The sequence below is a fragment of the Siniperca chuatsi genome, linkage group LG9 (genome assembly GCF_020085105.1).
Source record: "Siniperca chuatsi isolate FFG_IHB_CAS linkage group LG9, ASM2008510v1, whole genome shotgun sequence".
Classification (NCBI taxonomy): domain Eukaryota; kingdom Metazoa; phylum Chordata; class Actinopteri; order Centrarchiformes; family Sinipercidae; genus Siniperca; species Siniperca chuatsi.
Genome location: NC_058050.1, coordinates 17573624 through 17591960, shown reverse-complemented (window position 1 = coordinate 17591960; position 18337 = coordinate 17573624). Strand labels below are relative to the sequence as shown.

Genomic DNA, 18337 nt, shown 5'->3' with positions numbered 1-18337 from the left:
AAAATGTTAGACTTTTCTTATGCAAAAATCTATACCGAAAATCTTGTTTACGGGCAACGTGGGCACTGCACTGCAAGTGCTTCTACATATCAAATAACTGCTTACTCACCAAGCCTTTAAAGATAGGCCAGTGGGTGTACACATGGATACATTTCAGTGCTGCTCTGCCAGGACAGTGCTAATGGCTGAGTCACATTGACCCAGTGCTGAGACAGAGATATCGTGCAGATGAACAGGCACAGTGTAGCAATGGACAACCAAGATATGGTGGCAAGCTGAAAAATCACTGACCACATCAGGCTCTTCAGTGACTTCCAATAGACCTTCTGGTGGCGACGGGATTGACAGAGCACAGTGTCACGTCCAGAATCCAAATACCGTGTATGGTGCTCAGAAGAGACCTGCAGCTAAAAGCAGCAGCAGAGGTAGAGACAAACACTGATAAGGCACATCATGACAGTGTGACTCAGCCAAGGCGCCAAGCATACCGACATTTGGCAGGCGGAGAGGTGTGAAGTTGTGGTCCTGGGTGCGATGCTGAAAGTGGTGTTACGGGAGAAAGGGGGAATGTGAACAATGAGTGGAACCTAAAGTGGTATTTGGGCTCGTGTGTGATTGACAAATAGGAGGATGAGGTGCTAAATCTCCCTCTGCAGTTTTTAAAGAGACCAGAAACCCACTGCTTCTTGAATCTTTTATTAAAAACAGGAAAATATAAATACAATATCTTTAGACATATTTACATTGAAGTTACGACAGTTAATATAAACCCACTTTCATCCTTCCTTTGTCTTAATTTATGACATATAAAACTCCCTGCTGAGTCACTGACTGACAGGCATTCACAACCATCTGGCAGTTACAAAAGCAGTGGCGACCGCCCAAACATCACTCATCAATGAGGAAGTTGATGAGGGCAGTTCTGGGGGAGAGGATGGCTCTCTTGATGCTGCGCTCACCGATAAGCTTCTGTCCGAGCGGGCTCTCGAGGATGAGCTGCTGCACCCGCTCCGAATCTTTGGACACCTGCAGAGGCACTGTCACTGTCCCACAGGCTTTGTTGTTTATCTGAGGGTAAGAATTAAGAGATAAATAGATGATAAATAGATGTTACTAATATGTTCTGTCAACTGTTCCCCTTTCAACAGTTCTCCATCTGAGTGAAGTTGTGCCCTGTCAGGCTGTGCCCAGACTCTTCCTTCCTGGCACAAAAGTCCCAAAATAACAGACTCCACCTCTCCTTCCACATATACAGTGCACCCTTACAACTAATAGTTAGTGGTAGGTATGGGAAGGGCACTCAGTCTTGTAATGTTTAGAAGCCAGTGTATGTGTGCACACGGTGAATGTGATCATGTCTCTGGAAGTGGTTGAAAATGAATGGTGTGTGTGTCTGAGGCCACTCAGCCTTGGCCTCCCTTCTGGGACAAACCCAAGTAAATGATTAGAGGACAGAGGGAGTGAGGTTGCCTCCACAGGGCTGAGGAACCCACAACAGAGAGCTCAGTCTGAAGTAAAACCAACATCATCATCATCGAGCACTGGGAGCTCAAATATATGTACTGTGTGTGTGTGTGTGTTAGGGTGGAGGGGGTGTATAGGACTTTTGTGTATGAGAGAACAAGATGAACAGATGAACAAGAATGCATAAATGAAAATGTGTAAATTAGTATTATTTTCACTCCCAGACAGAGCAAATATGAGGATGGAGAGAACTGAGTTGTACACACAAACACGTTTTGTCTTTCTATACTTGCGAGGACCCTTATTGACGTAATGCATCCCCTGACCTAAACCCAATTCTAACCTTAACCTTAAAACCAAGACTAAACCTTCAAACGGTAATTTGAAGTGGTGAGGACCGGCCTCATAATGCAGAAATGTCTTCACAACGATGGTTTGAAACTGAAACTGGTCATCAAAAAAGAGCAATATAAGCCCACACACATATACACCGCACACTCCAGGTTTCTTTCATTTCCTTCTTGTGGTTTCTTGTCTCTCTGTCAGAGTACAGAGGGAGAAACCAACCGGCGGAAGACAGGTGCTGCTAGTCAGCTGACTGCGTTTGCTGTCATCACATATCACGTGTGTGTGAGTGTGTGTGTGTGTGTGAGGGGATTAGTGGGTTATCTCTGGGGATATAACCCTCTAGAAAGAAAACGGTCAGATTAAAGCAGCTTTTATCTATCAACTGAGTCGATATTTAGGACACTGTGAAGACTGACACGTGTGTGTTTGTGTGTTATGTGTGTGTTTGTGTTCATCCATGTGCCATTGTTAGCATGTGTGATGCTTGGATCTGATCCAAGTTGATTTTCTGAACCGTCCCATCATTGATGAATATTCTCTCTGATTGTCCGTGTGCCTTTGAAAGTGCACGCACACGCACACACACACACACACACACACACACACACACACACACAGTTTCATTCCTGATGATGACATACACTGCCAAACCGAGGGCTTTTGCTATTTGAGTGATTGAGCTTACAGGCAGAAAAAAGGCACAAGAAAGGACAGTGAGAGAGTAACAGTGAGTCAGGAATAACACGGTGTGTTCTGTTCCTGGCTTTTAATTATTGACCCACTTGTCTATTTAGCTTAAAACACACCACTTGACATGCAGACACACACACACACACACACACACACACACACACACACACACACGTGCAGACATGCACACACGCAGGGTAATCATAGGCTCTCTTGAAAATTACAGACTATGAATGTAATCATGGACCTAAGACTTTGGGTTTAAGAGTGGAGAGTTTGAGTGAAAATGGTAGTGGATGCAAGAGCAGCATATACCTTAATAATGCTCATTATTTATACATTTATGTATAAATGCATGTAAAAGAGCTGTCACTGAGTGAAAACCCTTTATGTTCTCAAAACCAAAAATTAAGAAAAATAAGAGCTTTGTTTTAGCTCAACAACCGACAATTGTGACAGAACTTCTGTGAAACTCCACACAACGAAAGAAAAAAAAACATCCATGAGATCATGTGTGTGTCTGTGTGATCCTACCAGTACAGACAGCTCCACAAAGTCGGGGACATCCAGGTACTCTGGGTCCACATTCGGCCACAAATGTTGCAGGATGTCTCCTCCCTGCTGGAGGAGGGGGCTGAGGGGGTTTTTCACCTGGCAAAGACCTGGGAGAGACCCGGGAGGAAACGCAGGAGAACCACATTGAAAATACCTGCTGTCACACTGAACAGAAGGTCTCTTGTGTTGAGGTTCTCCCAAACAGCCATTACACAAACACAGCCAAGGGTTGGGGAGAAAAATATTAAATGAAAATAGACCAGAACGCAGTGAATGGGTTGTCTTTTCGTTAAGCAAGACAGAGAAATTGCTGGGGATGACTTTTATGTTGCTTTTTACCAAATTTGTTTTCCTTTTTGTGGATGAAGGGTCAAACAACACCCCACCACCCCCTGTCCTGACCAGCAAGTGCGCATCCCCCTGGAGGCACAAGGGAAGGATGTGAACTTCCTCTATCCTGAACTGTGTGTGTGAATTACAAACAACGCGCGAGAGTGAAAAGTACAACGTGACTGAGTGCAGCGGAGGTCACGTGTTCCTCACTTGTATGTCCTGTTTATAAAACTACATAAGTGAGCACAGCCACTCATTAAAGAACCACGCACCTCTTCCTCCCAGTGATCATCTGTCAGATTTTTCCTGACTGCGGCTATCAGCTGGACAATGTGTTTTTTTCCTTTTCTCTCAGCTGTGTGCAGAAAGCTTGTGTACGTGTGTCATCGACAATAAGGGGATGTCCTCAAGGCCAGTGTGGGGGCAAGCTTTCACACAAGGCAGAAAAAGTGATGCAAGATCTTACCTTGCATTGTTTGTTTTCTACACTTGGCCAAGAGCTCTCAGCACTGCTTTCAGTTTCGTTGGACTGTGGGTATATTTAAGGTGAACTGTTCTATGGTTATGGCTTGTCCAGGATGCATAATAGTAATAAAATGAAAAAAAAAAAATTCAAACTTTCACTGACTTAATGGCTGTTGATTACATCACTGTGGGGCGTTCACTGGTATTAGATAAGCAGCAGTGTCAACATTATGTCTATCTGAGGCAACTTCCTCTCACAGACAATAGAAATAACCTCATTTTACCACAAACCTCACATACTTAAATCACTGTGTCAGTCTAAAATGTCATCCACCATGAGGTGACCTTATTAATACTTGGAGTCTAAAATAGACAAATAAAACTCATTAAATTAATATGTACATTTAGTGCAAGTGGCGCCATCTCCGGGTTTGTCATATGATGGGCGAATAGTTTACTTTTCTTCCTACCAACCATTTTACTCTTGAGTGTATGTGAGTGGTTGAGTGCATAATTTATTATTTGTGAATAGTTTGCATGTCACCAACCTGCCCAAAGTTCAGAAGCCAGGTGAGGGGCCATGGGAGCTGTCATCATAACGAGCGCAGCCAGAGCTTCCTCAAACTCCACACTGTGCTGCACCACCTTGACTGTTGCACTCTGAAAATACACAGTGGTAAAAATGTGATTTCCAAAGTGTTTAGTAATGAAAGATAAATGTGACATGTTTATTTCAAGGTACCAGAGGGCACACTCACACTCAGTGTATTGGTAAGTCCCATCAGGCGAGAAATGGCTGCGTTGAAAAGGAAGTCCTCCGTGAAGTGAGATGTCACCTGAAAATACAAAAAAACCAACAGGTGACACAGTCAGTTAGTAAAAATGATGTGTGAGGCTTCGCGTTCTGTTTTGGTGGCTGGACATGCGGATGCTTCCAGATGGACTGACTGTGTCATGGAATATTTTTGAGTCTGCCTCTGATGAATTATTAGAAAACAAATGACCGGCCCAAAAGAGGAGTCTCGTCCCTGTTATCCCCATGTGTGCCAGCTGAAGGCACACAGCGTGTAAACATTCCCCTGCTTAGCCTTCTGGGAAGAAGAACCCATTTGGGAAGGGCCTTAGGGAGGAGGAGGTCAATCACTGAGGCTTTTCTAAGGGACGGATCAAAGGACAGCCTCAGCTTTGGGGGCTTATGGCAAACAGCCTGAGGTCCTTTAAAAGCACCAGCCCTGAGGGGTGGAGAGAGAGAATCAAACCTGGCAGCCAAAGGAGGCTATTTATAAAGTGTGAAAGGAGATGGAGTGGCTTTAAAATCAATTTCCATCCCCTTCTTCTTTTACTCTTTACTCTGGGGGTTTTAGGTTACCGTGGATGTTCAGCATTGGATGGAAAGGCTGGATCTCCGGACTATGTACTGTGCTGTGTAATGAGTGGCATATTACTTTGGACCATGCCTATATACAGTACTCTGTAACTGACAAAAGGTATCTTACCATGACTCCCAACAGTACAATCTATTGCAGTGTAAAAAGGCTAAAGGAAATTAATTATTTAGTACTGCACATTAAAAACAACAACCACAGATAATTGGTACTAGTAGAGAAATTCAATTCAAAATAGACCAAGGTGACAGATGCAGTGGGGTGATTTACCTATCTTACTGAAGGAAGAAGAACAGTGACTTGCTGTTGGGACTTTGAATATGGACCCATTACTGACCCCTACTGGTAATCACTTTTGCAATATCTAACTGTTAAATAATGTCACCATGAGACATTTTCAGCCATTTATTCAAGATCACAGCCAGTCTGAGGCTATGGAGTTGTTACCTCTTGAATTGCATAGTTCTTGTTCTCCCAGATCTTCTTGGTCTCTGCCAGTTCTTTCTTTTTCAGCAGGGAGGGGTTGGGGATATCTCCGAGATGCCGAGCCCCCCTCAGCTTGGTCACCAGCTGCCAGAGCCGAGACTGCCACCGCAGAACCCCAGGGAGGGCGTCGGCTGGGTGGTGGACACACACAGACACAGAAGAAAAGTATATTTTGAGATACTGTGGAGAGACACCTTTTAAAAATTACATTTACTTCATTTGAAAACAACTGACCGTTTCTTTGAGGAAGCAATTGATGGCATTTAGATAAAGCTTAATCTCACAAAACTAACATGCCCTTGCATCATTCTTTATAATGCTAAATAATTAACTTAAGGTGTCAGTGTGATTATGCAGTGGCGTCACAGCTCACTCTTGACATTCCAGAGGATGTCCTGTTCAGGTGGTGCAGCATAAAGAATGTAGAGTCGAACTGTGTCCACGCCGTACTGCTGCACCACCTCTTGGGGGTCCAGACCATTGTGTTTAGACTTGCTCATCTTCTCCCACGTCACCTCAATACGACCACCGCTGCACGCCACCGGCTCCTTATCTAGAAGAGGCAGGTTAGGAGTCAGAGGTCAGAGATAGCCGTACAAAGTGGCATACTCATTCAGTCGTCTCCAAGCTTAATTTTTTTATGATAGGAAACTTCATTTTAATCTCACAAATTAAACCATTTTTATTTATTCCTATTGGCTCGTGTTTGGTCACAATTAGAAAACAGAAGAAAGAAAAATATGTAAGGCCTAGTCAATTTGAGTCTATAGCACCAGGATGAAGAGGCTTCCCTTTCTCTGTAAGACACCTGTATCCTCTATTCTCCAAGCAATAGAGAGAAGCTGAAAATCCTTCGGCGTGAAGCCAATTGTAAGAGACCTCTTAGATCTCTTCAAAGGATTTCTTGTGATTTGACTTTTGTCAAGAGTAGTTGGTTAACTTGTCATTCAGCTGGGAAAAGCTTTAAAGCTTCAAAACAGAGAGGGGTAGCTATTAGCAGCACAAAAGGGATGAGGTGGGATACTGATGTCACTACACACTACAACAAAAAAAAAAAGAAAATGTTTCCATGACTCCTTATCTGTTTTATCATCAGCTGTTTTATCTGGTAGAGCCACATGGAGAGAAGCCCTCTCCTCTCCTAACACCCTGCAGATTCAGGTAGTGTGTACCTGTGAAGTCTATTTCTTCTCTCTTTAGGTACTGGCCGCTGTCTGCCAGTTTGAAAGTCTGGCCCTTGATCAGACCCTGGACCAGCAGCTTCCGGAAAGGCTCCCTGAAAGACAGAAATAGTGTTTAATTAACATACACACATGTACGTGCACACACCAAAAGCAGATAAAGCACTGAGTACTGCACCTGTGAGCGACGAGACCCTGATCCTTGCAGAAGTGACAGAGGAAGCGAGCATAGTACAAGTGCATGACAGCGTGCTCCTTCCCTCCGATGTACACGTCCACAGGCAGCCAGTGATCGGCTAAGTGGCGCTCAAAAGGCCTGGAGAGGAAGAGCAAGTTTGGGGGAGCTGTGACTTGTGAATTGTCTCTGAATTTAGGTGGTATTAAGAGATACTGTATGTTGACAATAAAAGCAAGAAAAAGCAAGTCCCAATCTGGGAGACTGCAAGATATTTGAAGATCTTTAAAGCTTAGTTTAAGTAGTCATTTCTGTATTCTTGTTTCTGTACTGAACTTCCAAGAGATCAAACGTCAAACACTGTGTCAAGTACTGTGACATCTTTATTCCCTCCTTAGATTTTCTGTTGATGAAGTTTATGTAGATGTTGCTCTTTTTTTAATGTATCCATGGAAGCTTTCACTGCCCATGCCAACTACTCCAACTAAATATCAAACGCATGACTTCCTGAGGATTTTTGTCTTTCCAGGAAACACAGACACATGTTCACATGTTTACAACAGCAAATGGAAGAGCTATGGTGGCCTAGATAGAGGCTTTCTACATGGTGTTAAAAGCCTTTTATTAATGTAGTTTTATATTTCTAGTTCTAAAATGTATTATTGTTCATTTCACTCTTTATCTCATTATATTGTGATGCATGTTATTCTATTTAATTATCTGGACTTTTATTTGCCTGACTTTATCTAATTGTGGTGCTGAGATGTTTAATATAGATTTTATAAAATTTATTGTTAAATGATTAATTATTATTATTAGAAGAATCAGAAACTGAGATTATAGTAGCAAAGCGGACTTTTGTCAAATTTCACAAAATGTTCTTAGAAAACATTTTGGCACATAGCACTGGTTGTTATGTGCTTTAGAGATGCACACAGACTTCCTCTAGGGGGCAGGCTGAATCTGATACACACAGATCCAGGGATGAAGCGAGCAGAGTCATCCTGAAGCCTCCTCTATCTCACTGGCTTCACACAAAAAGAAAAAAACATACTCAAGTAATGTGTTTCAAATTCAGCTCTGAAGACTTCCTCTAAACTCAGCATCTCATGTTAACAGTTAAGTATTTGTGGAGTAAAATCTCTCTGAAATGAACTGAGACCGGGCTGTTTCTTTCAGATTTCAACAGGAGAGCTGCATGTGGTTAGCCTGACTGGCATGATGGTCAGCAGAGGCAGGGATTCCACCTAATGATGCTTTTTAGGGCAGTCTGCTATCTCTGTGTGTCACCTTTCACACCAGTCGTTACTCTCCTGCACACCTCCCTGCCTCTCGCCCTCCCTCTCTGGCAGATGGTGTCTCCGGATAATTGAACCAGGGGAAAAAAGTTATGAACTCACAAGGCTGAAAATAATTTTATTGGCATCAGGCCGGAGAACTCTAATACATTACCACACAAACTTCCTATTTCCTTCTGCTCACTTGCTACTTTAAACATCTCTTGCTTCCTATTTTCATCATGTCCCCTTGTGTGCATGAGGCTCAGCAGGCTAACTGAAATGCACAAATTGTGTAATTGGTTTTTCTGTTGTGCCATAATCTGTCCCAATAAGAAAAGTGATGGGGAGAGCAGTCCCCCTCCCTTTTAAAGCAGCTTTACAGATAGGTCAGGGCACTGGGAAATGAATCTCTTTTGTTCAGGGTATCGCCACCATCCCAGCAGGTGACAGCCATGGCTCCATAATCTCTATTGGCAGGGAATGCAGCATCCAAGCAAGTGTGTGTGTGTGTGTGTGTGTGTGTGTGTGTGTGTGTGTTTGAGAGTGTGACAGTGTGTAAAGAGAAGCAGTATATGCATGTTTGAAACGGTTAAGTGGGAGAGAGTGGGTGATCAGCATAATTATGTGTTTGAGTATAACTTTCCAATGGCACATATAGAACAAAGTGTGTTTGTGGAAGTGTGGATGTGTGTGTGTGTGTGAGAGGCAAGAGAAAAAATCAAGTTTCTATTTACATAGCAGAGATTACATATAGAAAAATTTATTTTTTCTAAAAACAGACAGATATGCTTATCCACCTATTGCTGGAGACACTCTTTCATCTTCATTTGAACAAACAGGGTGAAAGTAAGACCTGTGCAATTTGTGCTAACATCTGTCACAGTGTGAGAAAAAAAGATGCAAGAGGAGAAATAAATAATAGAGCTTGCATTTGGTGGCTTCACAGAGTCAAAAATGGTTGAAAAACAGAAAAATGAAGTCTCAGGAGGAGGCTGTTCATACCTGTCTGGGTTATGAGGGTCTGTGTATCTAAAGTAATACCAGGCTGAGTCCACAAATGTGTCCATAGTGTCAGTCTCCCTCCTGGCTGGGCCCTTGCATCTGATAGAAAAGACAAAGAAAGTTGGCAAAGGCAGCACAAAAATCTATATTAGTCTGACAAATTAGAAAGTTAACAAATGATACAAATTCTTTGTATGCTTACTAAAATGGCATATTATGATTTGTGTGTATGTGAGTGTAAAGCTGGTTCCATCTGGCTGTGGGGGTCATGTCCCTGTAGAGAAGTACAGCTGAAGCCAGACTGGCACCAGAGCGTTGTTCCTGTGCCCTGACTAACAGGCTGTGCTAACAGGGAATGAACTGGCAGGCCAAACACATGATCGTGTGTTTGTGTTGGAAATGCCACCTCGTGCCCCTTTCTATCCAAGCCAAACAGCACTTGGGTACGTGATGCGAATCTGCCAACATCACTTCACAGTGGAGGAGAGGACATCCGCAAAGACATGGGAAAAAAAGAGCTTTTGAAAAGAGTTTTTTGTTCAGATTTGATTTAAAGCATTTAATGGAACGGTGAAAGCGCCTGGCTTTTGCTTTATAATGAGTCTCAACAGAGTTAAAATCAGTGTCCCAGAAAGATAAACAGAAGCACAGCTCTGAGCCTTACTATGTGCAACAGAGGAGGTATCGTTTCCTTGACCGTATGGGATGTCTCTGTTTAGTCTCTTTCTGTCTACTTGTCTAACATTTTCACTCACACAAACATTCATCTCACAGTCAAATTTTTTTTAATCGCACACTCACTAATGCAGACACACACACACACATCGCGAGGCAAAACTCCTCGACCACCTACCATATCGGTCTATAATAAGGTTGTGATGATGAGTTAAGAGCTGAAGGTTGCCTAGCAACAAGGCTAAGGTGTAGCAAGGTTAATGTTTGGAAGCCAGGTGTTATTTCATATGATGAAAAGCCAGCAGTATAACGAAGCCCATTCCATCACAAAGTAATCCAAAAATAGAAACTTCACAAAATGGAAAAAGAAAATTATAAGCTTGAGCAAGTGAGATTTCTCACCTCCTCTCTCACAACAGACTGGCCAATCAGGGGCCAGATTGTGGTCATTTGACAGACAGCAGGTACCGGCTACAGTCAGACTGCTGAGGATCAGATTAGACAACACACAGACATACTCTCTGGAGATGGACCTTCTCTAAGCCATGAAAGGGGCCTAACAACAAAAGTAGGTAACTAAATCTGAAGCAACCTGTATGCATGAGTGTGTAAAGTGTGACCGTGTGTTTGCAGGATGAGCCAGAAAGAGCCAAAAGGCTCTCAAACAGATGAGGCAAGAGAGGCAGCTGCCCACTCCACAAAGACTCTCTTCCCATGGCCCTCCATCTGCGTGACTGCCTGCGAATGTGTGTGTGTGCCGCGCTAACTAGGCGGTCTCTCCCTTTACCTGGGAATTCATGGAACAGCACACACTTGCACGCACACCTTCCTAGCCAGGCTAAGCCGAGGCAGGGTTCAGTTGGCAGGCCAATTTACAGTGCTGCAGAGGGTCGGAGACGAGATGAGCACACAGGAAATGACTTCCTCAAGGACAAATAAAACCATCTCTCATCACCCTGCTCATCTGTGTTCCTCTCAAACTTTAATTGGACATGGTCGATGAGTGAAGGGAACAAATTTCCATAGACACTTAACAACGGAGGGGAGATGGGAAGAGAGGAGATAACGGCTTCTTGGCAATTATAGCCATCAATCAACACTGATGGGAGGAATTATAGCAGCTTTGTGGAAGTGAGTGAACACAATCTGATGACTTGTGCCATGTGCGACTGAGTGGGCCATTGTTTTAATCAAGATGGTGCCATGACGGTGATTAGTCGTATTCAGAGAGGAATTCCCATGTCAGCGAGAGACTCTGGAGATACCGGTTGAGTAGGCATTCTCAAACATTTTCAAACACATTCACCGAGATGACTCGCTGGTGAGTGGTGTATGTGTGAGTAATTACTCCTGTGTACAAAAGGTAAATGTGTATGCATGCATGTACAGTATTTGTGTGTGTCTCTGGATGCACAGCTGGCTTATGTAACCTCCATCATCATCTCATGCTGCTCCTGTCAAAGATGCCACTCATTACATAAAACCGTCAGAAATAAAGTATTAATCACACAATTCACAGGCTCGCTCTCAATGCTCTGTGTTCTTGTAAAGCTGTCAGCCCTCTCAGCCTGCCTGACAGCGGGCTCATTTTGTCGGAGCTGGTCTCCTGAGGAAATGCAGGAAGTACAGAGGAGAGGCTGTCACTGCAGAGGGTTTACACATAATTCAATTCTCACTCCACGAACACCATAATGGACAGGATCATTTCCCCAATCAATTATGTTGTGCCAAAAAGAAATAACAGATCCTCCACCCTTTCTGCATCCTATTTACAACATCACACAGCTGAATGGGGCTACTGATCTGCTAATGCTACAATGCTACAGGAGATCGTGGTACTTCAGCAGGGTGGTTCGCTTACTGTGTAAATGGGATCTAAGATCTACAACTAAACAAGGACTTCATGGTCATGAGGAAGAGAAATTATTTAAGGGAGGCGGTAACATGTCAAGAAACACACTGAAAGAAACACATGAACCAACAAAGGCAGTGAAGAAGAAGACTACAAGATAATAAACATGGATGTAAACTAAGCAGGTAAGCAGGTTTAAGTTGGTTTAAGAAAAATCGGCTTTGCAAATGCTTTATGAGGAAGAGAATGCATTTGTTCGACCTCAAGGATACACACAATGCGTCTTGGTGAGTAACACTGAATGTAAACAGAAACGTTTTGTGTTTGCAGGAAAACACCACAGGATGCCTTTAAGATAATTTCATCTGAGTTATTGTTAAAGGGCATGAAAAAGGTAAAAAAAAGAAAATAAAAAGCTTTTTTTTCCTTTCCTATCCCTTTAGTCATCTCGCAACCCTTCAGATTTATCTTGTGCCCCAGCATTTTGCATGTGATGTTTCAATAAAACATAAAAATAAAGACTTTAAATAAACTATCTCAGTGTTCTTACCTGGGACATTTGCAGTTGATCCAGTCATGAGCCGCCTCCAGCGGCGACGCACCCTTTCCTGTCAGAGACGGCAGCCTCGGTAATGTAACTGGTAACTCCTCCTCAGGGACAGCAACAGGACCACAAGACCCACAATGCACCACTGGGATGGGTGTGCCCCAGTACCGCTGTCTTGATATCAACCAGTCCCTGAGCTTGGAGCTAGTAAGGTGGCCGCCGACCTTCTGCTCTCTGGCCTTCCGGGTAATGGAGTCAAATGCCTGCTCTCTGGTGAGGCCTGAGAACTACAGAAAGAAGAGGACAAAAGAGAAGGACAAGAGTACTGAATTTTTTATTTTCTATAGCGAGAAGGTGTACTAGACATATAGTTTAATAATCATGATTCATTTGCATTTTATCAACGGTGTGGTCATCATCAGCAGTGCTGACCTCATCAGAGTTCATCAGCGTTTGTGTCCCATCTTTGTCGCTTTTCAGCACTGTGGTCCACCTCAGGTTTAGAGCTCTGGCCACAGACAGATCCTCCTCACTGCAGTCTGGGATACCTGTCAGACACAGGTGCAGCATGAACATGTAACACAGTAAAAAATAAATAAATAAATAAATAAATAAAAACCACAAACATGGACACACACATAACCGATCTCTTCAGAGAGTAAAAAAAAACAACAACCTCCTTGTGGTGATGTTAAGCATGTTATGATGTGACTAATCGTTAACAATCCCTTGAGTTCCCAAACTCCACCTCTCTGTGAGACAAACACCCACTGGTTTCACATCATAATGGCATCCACAATACTGCATGTCAAAGACATAAAGTAAAGGGGCCATTTTCAAAATGCTAGGAATGTTAAGGCAGTACCATTTGCACAATCACATATATTAAAATCTCAATTTTATGTACATCTCATTTATGTGTGGTACAGAGTTAATTAGGAAGTTAAAAAAGGGATAAATGATTATTCACCTCATAAATGGACCTCGTGAAGAGGACTAGAGTTCCTGTTTGTTCACATATTCAGCCTCTGTCTACAATATCAGCTCAGAGATGCATACAAATCACTTTCTCATTGACCAGCTACTAATTTCTAGGTGATTGTGAAACCCTCTCTCTCTCACACACACACACACACACACACACACACACACACACACACACACACACACACACACACACACACACACACACACACCAATAACTCACCAATCATGGTATCCAGATAGCCATCAAACGCCTCTTTGTGTGAGATGACCAGGGGAACCTCGTGGCCAGTGAACAGGTTGTGAGCGGTGACCTCTGTTGAGGAGTCTGGAGAGCAGAGGTCAGGAGGTGTGAGAGAGGCAGTGCTGCTTCCCCTGGTAGCTCATTATCAAAACTCATTTACCACTGAGACAGAAAACCTCAAGGGAATCCCAATTAATATACACTCCAGTCCACTGCAGCTACTACATCCATACCTTGACATTACCAAACATGCATCCATACTGGTGATACGGAATATATGTAGACAAATAGTCTTTACTGAAATGCCAAAAAACATGTACTGTTGATTGATTTTTCACTATTGCACACACATAAGATGCAAAGAAGAAGATGCTATTGTACCCCTGAAAAAGTAATGAATTATGTTACTGATAAGGAAAAATCTAAATGTGTCTTTCCTACAAAAAAAATAAAAAATAAAAAAAGCTTCTTTTCCCCCCCACCACAAAAGCAGCAAATGGCCCAAACACAGACTGGGATCAGTGTAGAGACGCTCACCTCTGCCCAGCTGAAAGGCTTTCTCCAGGGCAGAGCGGACTGAGCTGCTACCGTGCAGCAGTCTGTGGGAGGGCAGGATGGCCAGGTAAGCCGCTCCGAACACCATCTCTGGGGAGAAGCTGTAGGCTGGCAGGGTCTCCCCCGTCTCTTCCCCGTTCACCTGGGAGATAAGAGAAGAAGCACATGGGAACCACTCAGCTTCAGTGCTGCTGTTGACATGGATGCTGAGTTAATGAGGAGGACCTGCAGGCTCCTCAGGCTGTCACACAAAGTGGTTTATTTAATAATATGATGTCTACCATGTACGTTAAGTCATTTTAAGATACTGTATTATAGTTTTAGGCACAGAAGATTCTGTGGTTTTGTAATACTGATTAATGCATTTTAGTGCTGAAACAATCCAATCATCAATCAGTTAGTGGACAGAAAGCAAAATGTTCGTAATTGATTAATAGTTATAATAATAATTTATTTATTTATAAAGTAACAACCTATAGAATATTAATATTTGCCAAGTACTCCATTATAAATTATAAAAAGAGCAGTTTCCTAATGACTTTTAGCGGCAATCTTAATGACTTTTCCTGTGGCACCACACATTCATGTTCCCCTCAGGATGCATCGCAATAACTTTGGTGATCCCTTAACTTTTCCACTGACTAAATACTTAAATAAATAAATAAATAATAAAAATATAAATGAAAAAAAATCCCCATCAGCCTCAGCTGTACTTTGTGTTTAGTGCTAATTACCAAATATTAGCATGCTAAAAAGCTAAACTAAGAGGGTGAACATGGTAAACATTACACCTGCTCAAAGCTAGCTCAAAGCACCACTGTGTCTAAGTACTAGGAAGTGTTTGTTTTTAATGAAAACAAAGCACATCCTTAACTTCTATCAACTTAATACTTACTTACTTAATTACTTTACAGTCTTTGTACTTGTTCTTATTGTGTACACCATAGCACTGAAGGAATGCAATTTGGTTACCCTATACTGTGTGTGTATACTGAGTATTGTATATGGAGATAATGACAATAAATTCTACTTTGAACCATTAACCTAGATCTACACACAGCTGCTAGCATGGCTGTGGCCTCTTAGTCTCATTTGTCTGTTGGTCAGACCAAGTAAAACTGACATCAATTGTGGGATCCGATACCTTGTCAAGGGAATTTGTCAAAAAATGTACACAATAAATTATTAACAAATTAACTAATAAATTGTCAGTTGGAGTTTAAATCCTATCATTATTTATAGATGACACACTCATTCTAGGGGGTTCTAAGGTTATTAGTTTACGTCGTGTTGTAGAAGACATACTAATACATATCTTCAGACCCCTGGGAAGATAATTCAGTGAAGAGTTCCTGTGACATGTATGATGATGTAATATAAGACAAGCAGCCATCCAATTAACTTAATGACCCTGGTTTTAACTTTAATTATGCATTCTGCCATATAAACAAAGGAAGACACAAAAAACACAAAAGCACTCTCACATCCTTTAACCCTCTTTCCTCTAGAAGTATGAAGACTTTTTAAATTAAGGGACTGACTTGAGTAACGATTTTTCTAATTCTTTTTCAAGGAGAATGGTTTAATGAGGGTGCTCGTAGGTCTCTCAGGGGCTTTTTGCGACTGCTCAGTTTGAAACGACAGACGTGTGAAGAACTGTAAATATGGCTCTCAGAAAACTCAGTAGAAACTAATCTGTGACATCATCTGTTTGGGTAAATTGCTACTTGCAGATGGATGCACCCGCTGAATGCGAACAACAAAGTGAAGATTTTTATATTTTGGTACATGATTTTTAATAGAAATACATACATAAACAGAGGCGTCTACAAATCCAAAATAAAGCAAGCAATCAGTGCTTGGGGAGAAAGAGATGAAAAACAGAGGAGGGCAGGGGGATCAACTTGGTGGAAAAGGAAAGTGAGAAAGTGATGAATGATTAAAAAGTGAGCAAAGGGAAGGGAGCTGAGATTCACCTTGAGTTTGAAATCGAAGTAGCAGCCAGTGCACTCTCCAATCCAGTTTGCCTGCATGGCTTTGACCCCGTACCACTCCGGAAGGTCTGCCAGGGCATCCAGGAGAGGCTGGAGGAGACAGAAACACAAGTTTACTACTTTGTACAAGTTTGGAAAGAGCAAATTTTCCACTTCATTGTGGAAAATAGATCTTTTTTGTAAGGGGGCAGCGAGTTCCTCATAAGTATGTGGCTGTCTAGGATAATGCAATTGACTCCAACTCAGTGTGGCCTCTTTCAAAGCTTAGCCAATTTATTTTGACAAAGCAGCAGAGCCGACCAGGTCACATTATGCAGACAAAGAGGGATTTTCAAAAATCCTGACCTCCACTCACCCTTCTTTCTTTGATATCACAAAGCAATCGCCTATAAAGTGCGCACCACTTTCTCTCTCTCACACTTACACACACACACACCAACAGTTATTCTGCATGATTAACAGAAGCTATGCATATCAACGAGATTCAGGCCAAAAAGCCACAGCTGGGCCAAGCCCAGAGATGTTTTAACTCTCCATTTCCTTTTCAGTCTGTCACAATCTATTACCCACAATCCCCCTCACTGTGCCACTCAGCGTGCAGTACCTCATCACAGCGATACAAACACTGGCTATAGTCATCACCAGCATGAGTGCGGAGTGTGTCAGTTATGGATTTGCTCCAGAGTGGGAGAAAAGAGACATAAATCCCAGCGAATCTGTGTCAGCGTGACTGAGGGACTCTTGGAAGAGATGCAGCAAAACAAAAGATGTCACCAGCAATGAAGAAAGCAATGACAGACAACTGATGATGGCTTTAAAGAGAGGAGCCAGTAAATGTTTTCACTTTCCTGGACTAGAAAATATAGTTTTGGCACAGAACCAGGAGAAACTGAAAGATTCACAGCAAGGACAGGAGTCTCCATGGCAACTAAAAAAAGCTTGAGAGAAAAAGCATGGTATAGCAATAACCAAGGACTGTGTGTGTGTGAGAAACATCAAGTACATGTCTGACAAAAATATTACACAATGCAGCAGTACAAATCCATGCATTTTCCAAGCTGGTTCAGGGATTTGAACCAGCAACCTCCAAGTCACAAGTTGTTTGTTGTTAATGTACCTAAATGACACAAAACACCAATATTATAGTTGAAAAATACACTGAGCTCTCAGTTCGTGAATCATTTAGTGCAGTGTAATAAGTAACAAGTGTGATTATGCATGAAATTGAAAACTCTGCTATTGCCACGTGATCATTTTGCATCCTGCACACTCCACTTCAAAAAAATCCATCTTAGTATTAATATGCAGTCATCTGTGTCCTGGAAGAAACAATATGGTTACAATTCATGAGGAGACTCTTTGGGTACAACGTGGAACAACCTGACAGCTAAACTGATGACTGCTGAATAAATATTGTCTGAAGTTAATGTTGCCTAACAGACTCGAACACGTGTACAGGCGAGCGAAGAAACGCACATGCAGGAAATCACAGTCCAGTTACAGCGCTTTCTATTTGGCACGTTCCGGTTTGACACGGCCCTCCTTTCGCTCCATCTGTCTTTCTCACTTTTTTCCTTAACACCTTCCTCTTGTTTCCTTCCCACTTCTCTATTCGTCAGAGAAAATTAGAAATGCAGGAACACATTGTCACAGTAGGCTGCTTCCACCTCCGCTTACACCTCTAACACGGACAAGTATGGGCGACGTCGGCGCTGCAACTAAAACTGGGTGACGCCTGACTGTGGACAAATGGATTTTTTTTTGCCCCAAAATGGCAAAATTGCCAAAGAAATCAACAAAACATCAAAGGACAAACCAGTGTTTTTGTAAGTTCATTAGAAATCACATGTATTTTCCATTATTGCCAACCATTTTTCGAAGCATAGATAACGTTTTTAGATTGATTTCACACCTCCCAGGCAGGCTTTGGTTTCTATTTTATTTCAGTCCAGTATGAAAATCCACTCACAGAACGTTAAACTTGCTTATGCTATACGTTGCTCTGCCTTTCCTTCTCATTTGTCTCACTATTTTAATAGAAACAAGTAGAGCTGCAAGCTCAATGAATCGATTTGCCGATCGACAGGAAAATAATCTGCAACTATTTTGATAATCCATTCAA

General features: G+C 42.3%; 1 protein-coding gene across 2 annotated transcripts in view; it reads right to left on the bottom strand.

The window, feature by feature from the left end:
- Positions 1 to 680: 680 nt before the first annotated feature.
- Positions 681 to 18337, bottom strand: part of lars2 (leucyl-tRNA synthetase 2, mitochondrial) — a 30722-nt gene continuing 13065 nt past the window's right edge. For both annotated transcript variants that reach the window (XM_044208516.1, XM_044208517.1), the window contains 14 exons: positions 16198 to 16305; positions 14204 to 14363; positions 13646 to 13750; positions 12871 to 12986; positions 12442 to 12725; positions 9365 to 9463; positions 7086 to 7223; positions 6899 to 7002; positions 6100 to 6279; positions 5688 to 5857; positions 4614 to 4691; positions 4404 to 4515; positions 3037 to 3164; positions 681 to 1068 (listed from right to left, as the gene is read on the bottom strand). In XM_044208516.1, the coding sequence (XP_044064451.1) occupies positions 889 to 1068; positions 3037 to 3164; positions 4404 to 4515; positions 4614 to 4691; positions 5688 to 5857; positions 6100 to 6279; positions 6899 to 7002; positions 7086 to 7223; positions 9365 to 9463; positions 12442 to 12725; positions 12871 to 12986; positions 13646 to 13750; positions 14204 to 14363; positions 16198 to 16305 (1962 nt within the window). In that variant the 3' untranslated portion in view covers positions 681 to 888. The remainder of the gene's footprint in view (positions 1069 to 3036; positions 3165 to 4403; positions 4516 to 4613; positions 4692 to 5687; positions 5858 to 6099; positions 6280 to 6898; positions 7003 to 7085; positions 7224 to 9364; positions 9464 to 12441; positions 12726 to 12870; positions 12987 to 13645; positions 13751 to 14203; positions 14364 to 16197; positions 16306 to 18337) is intronic.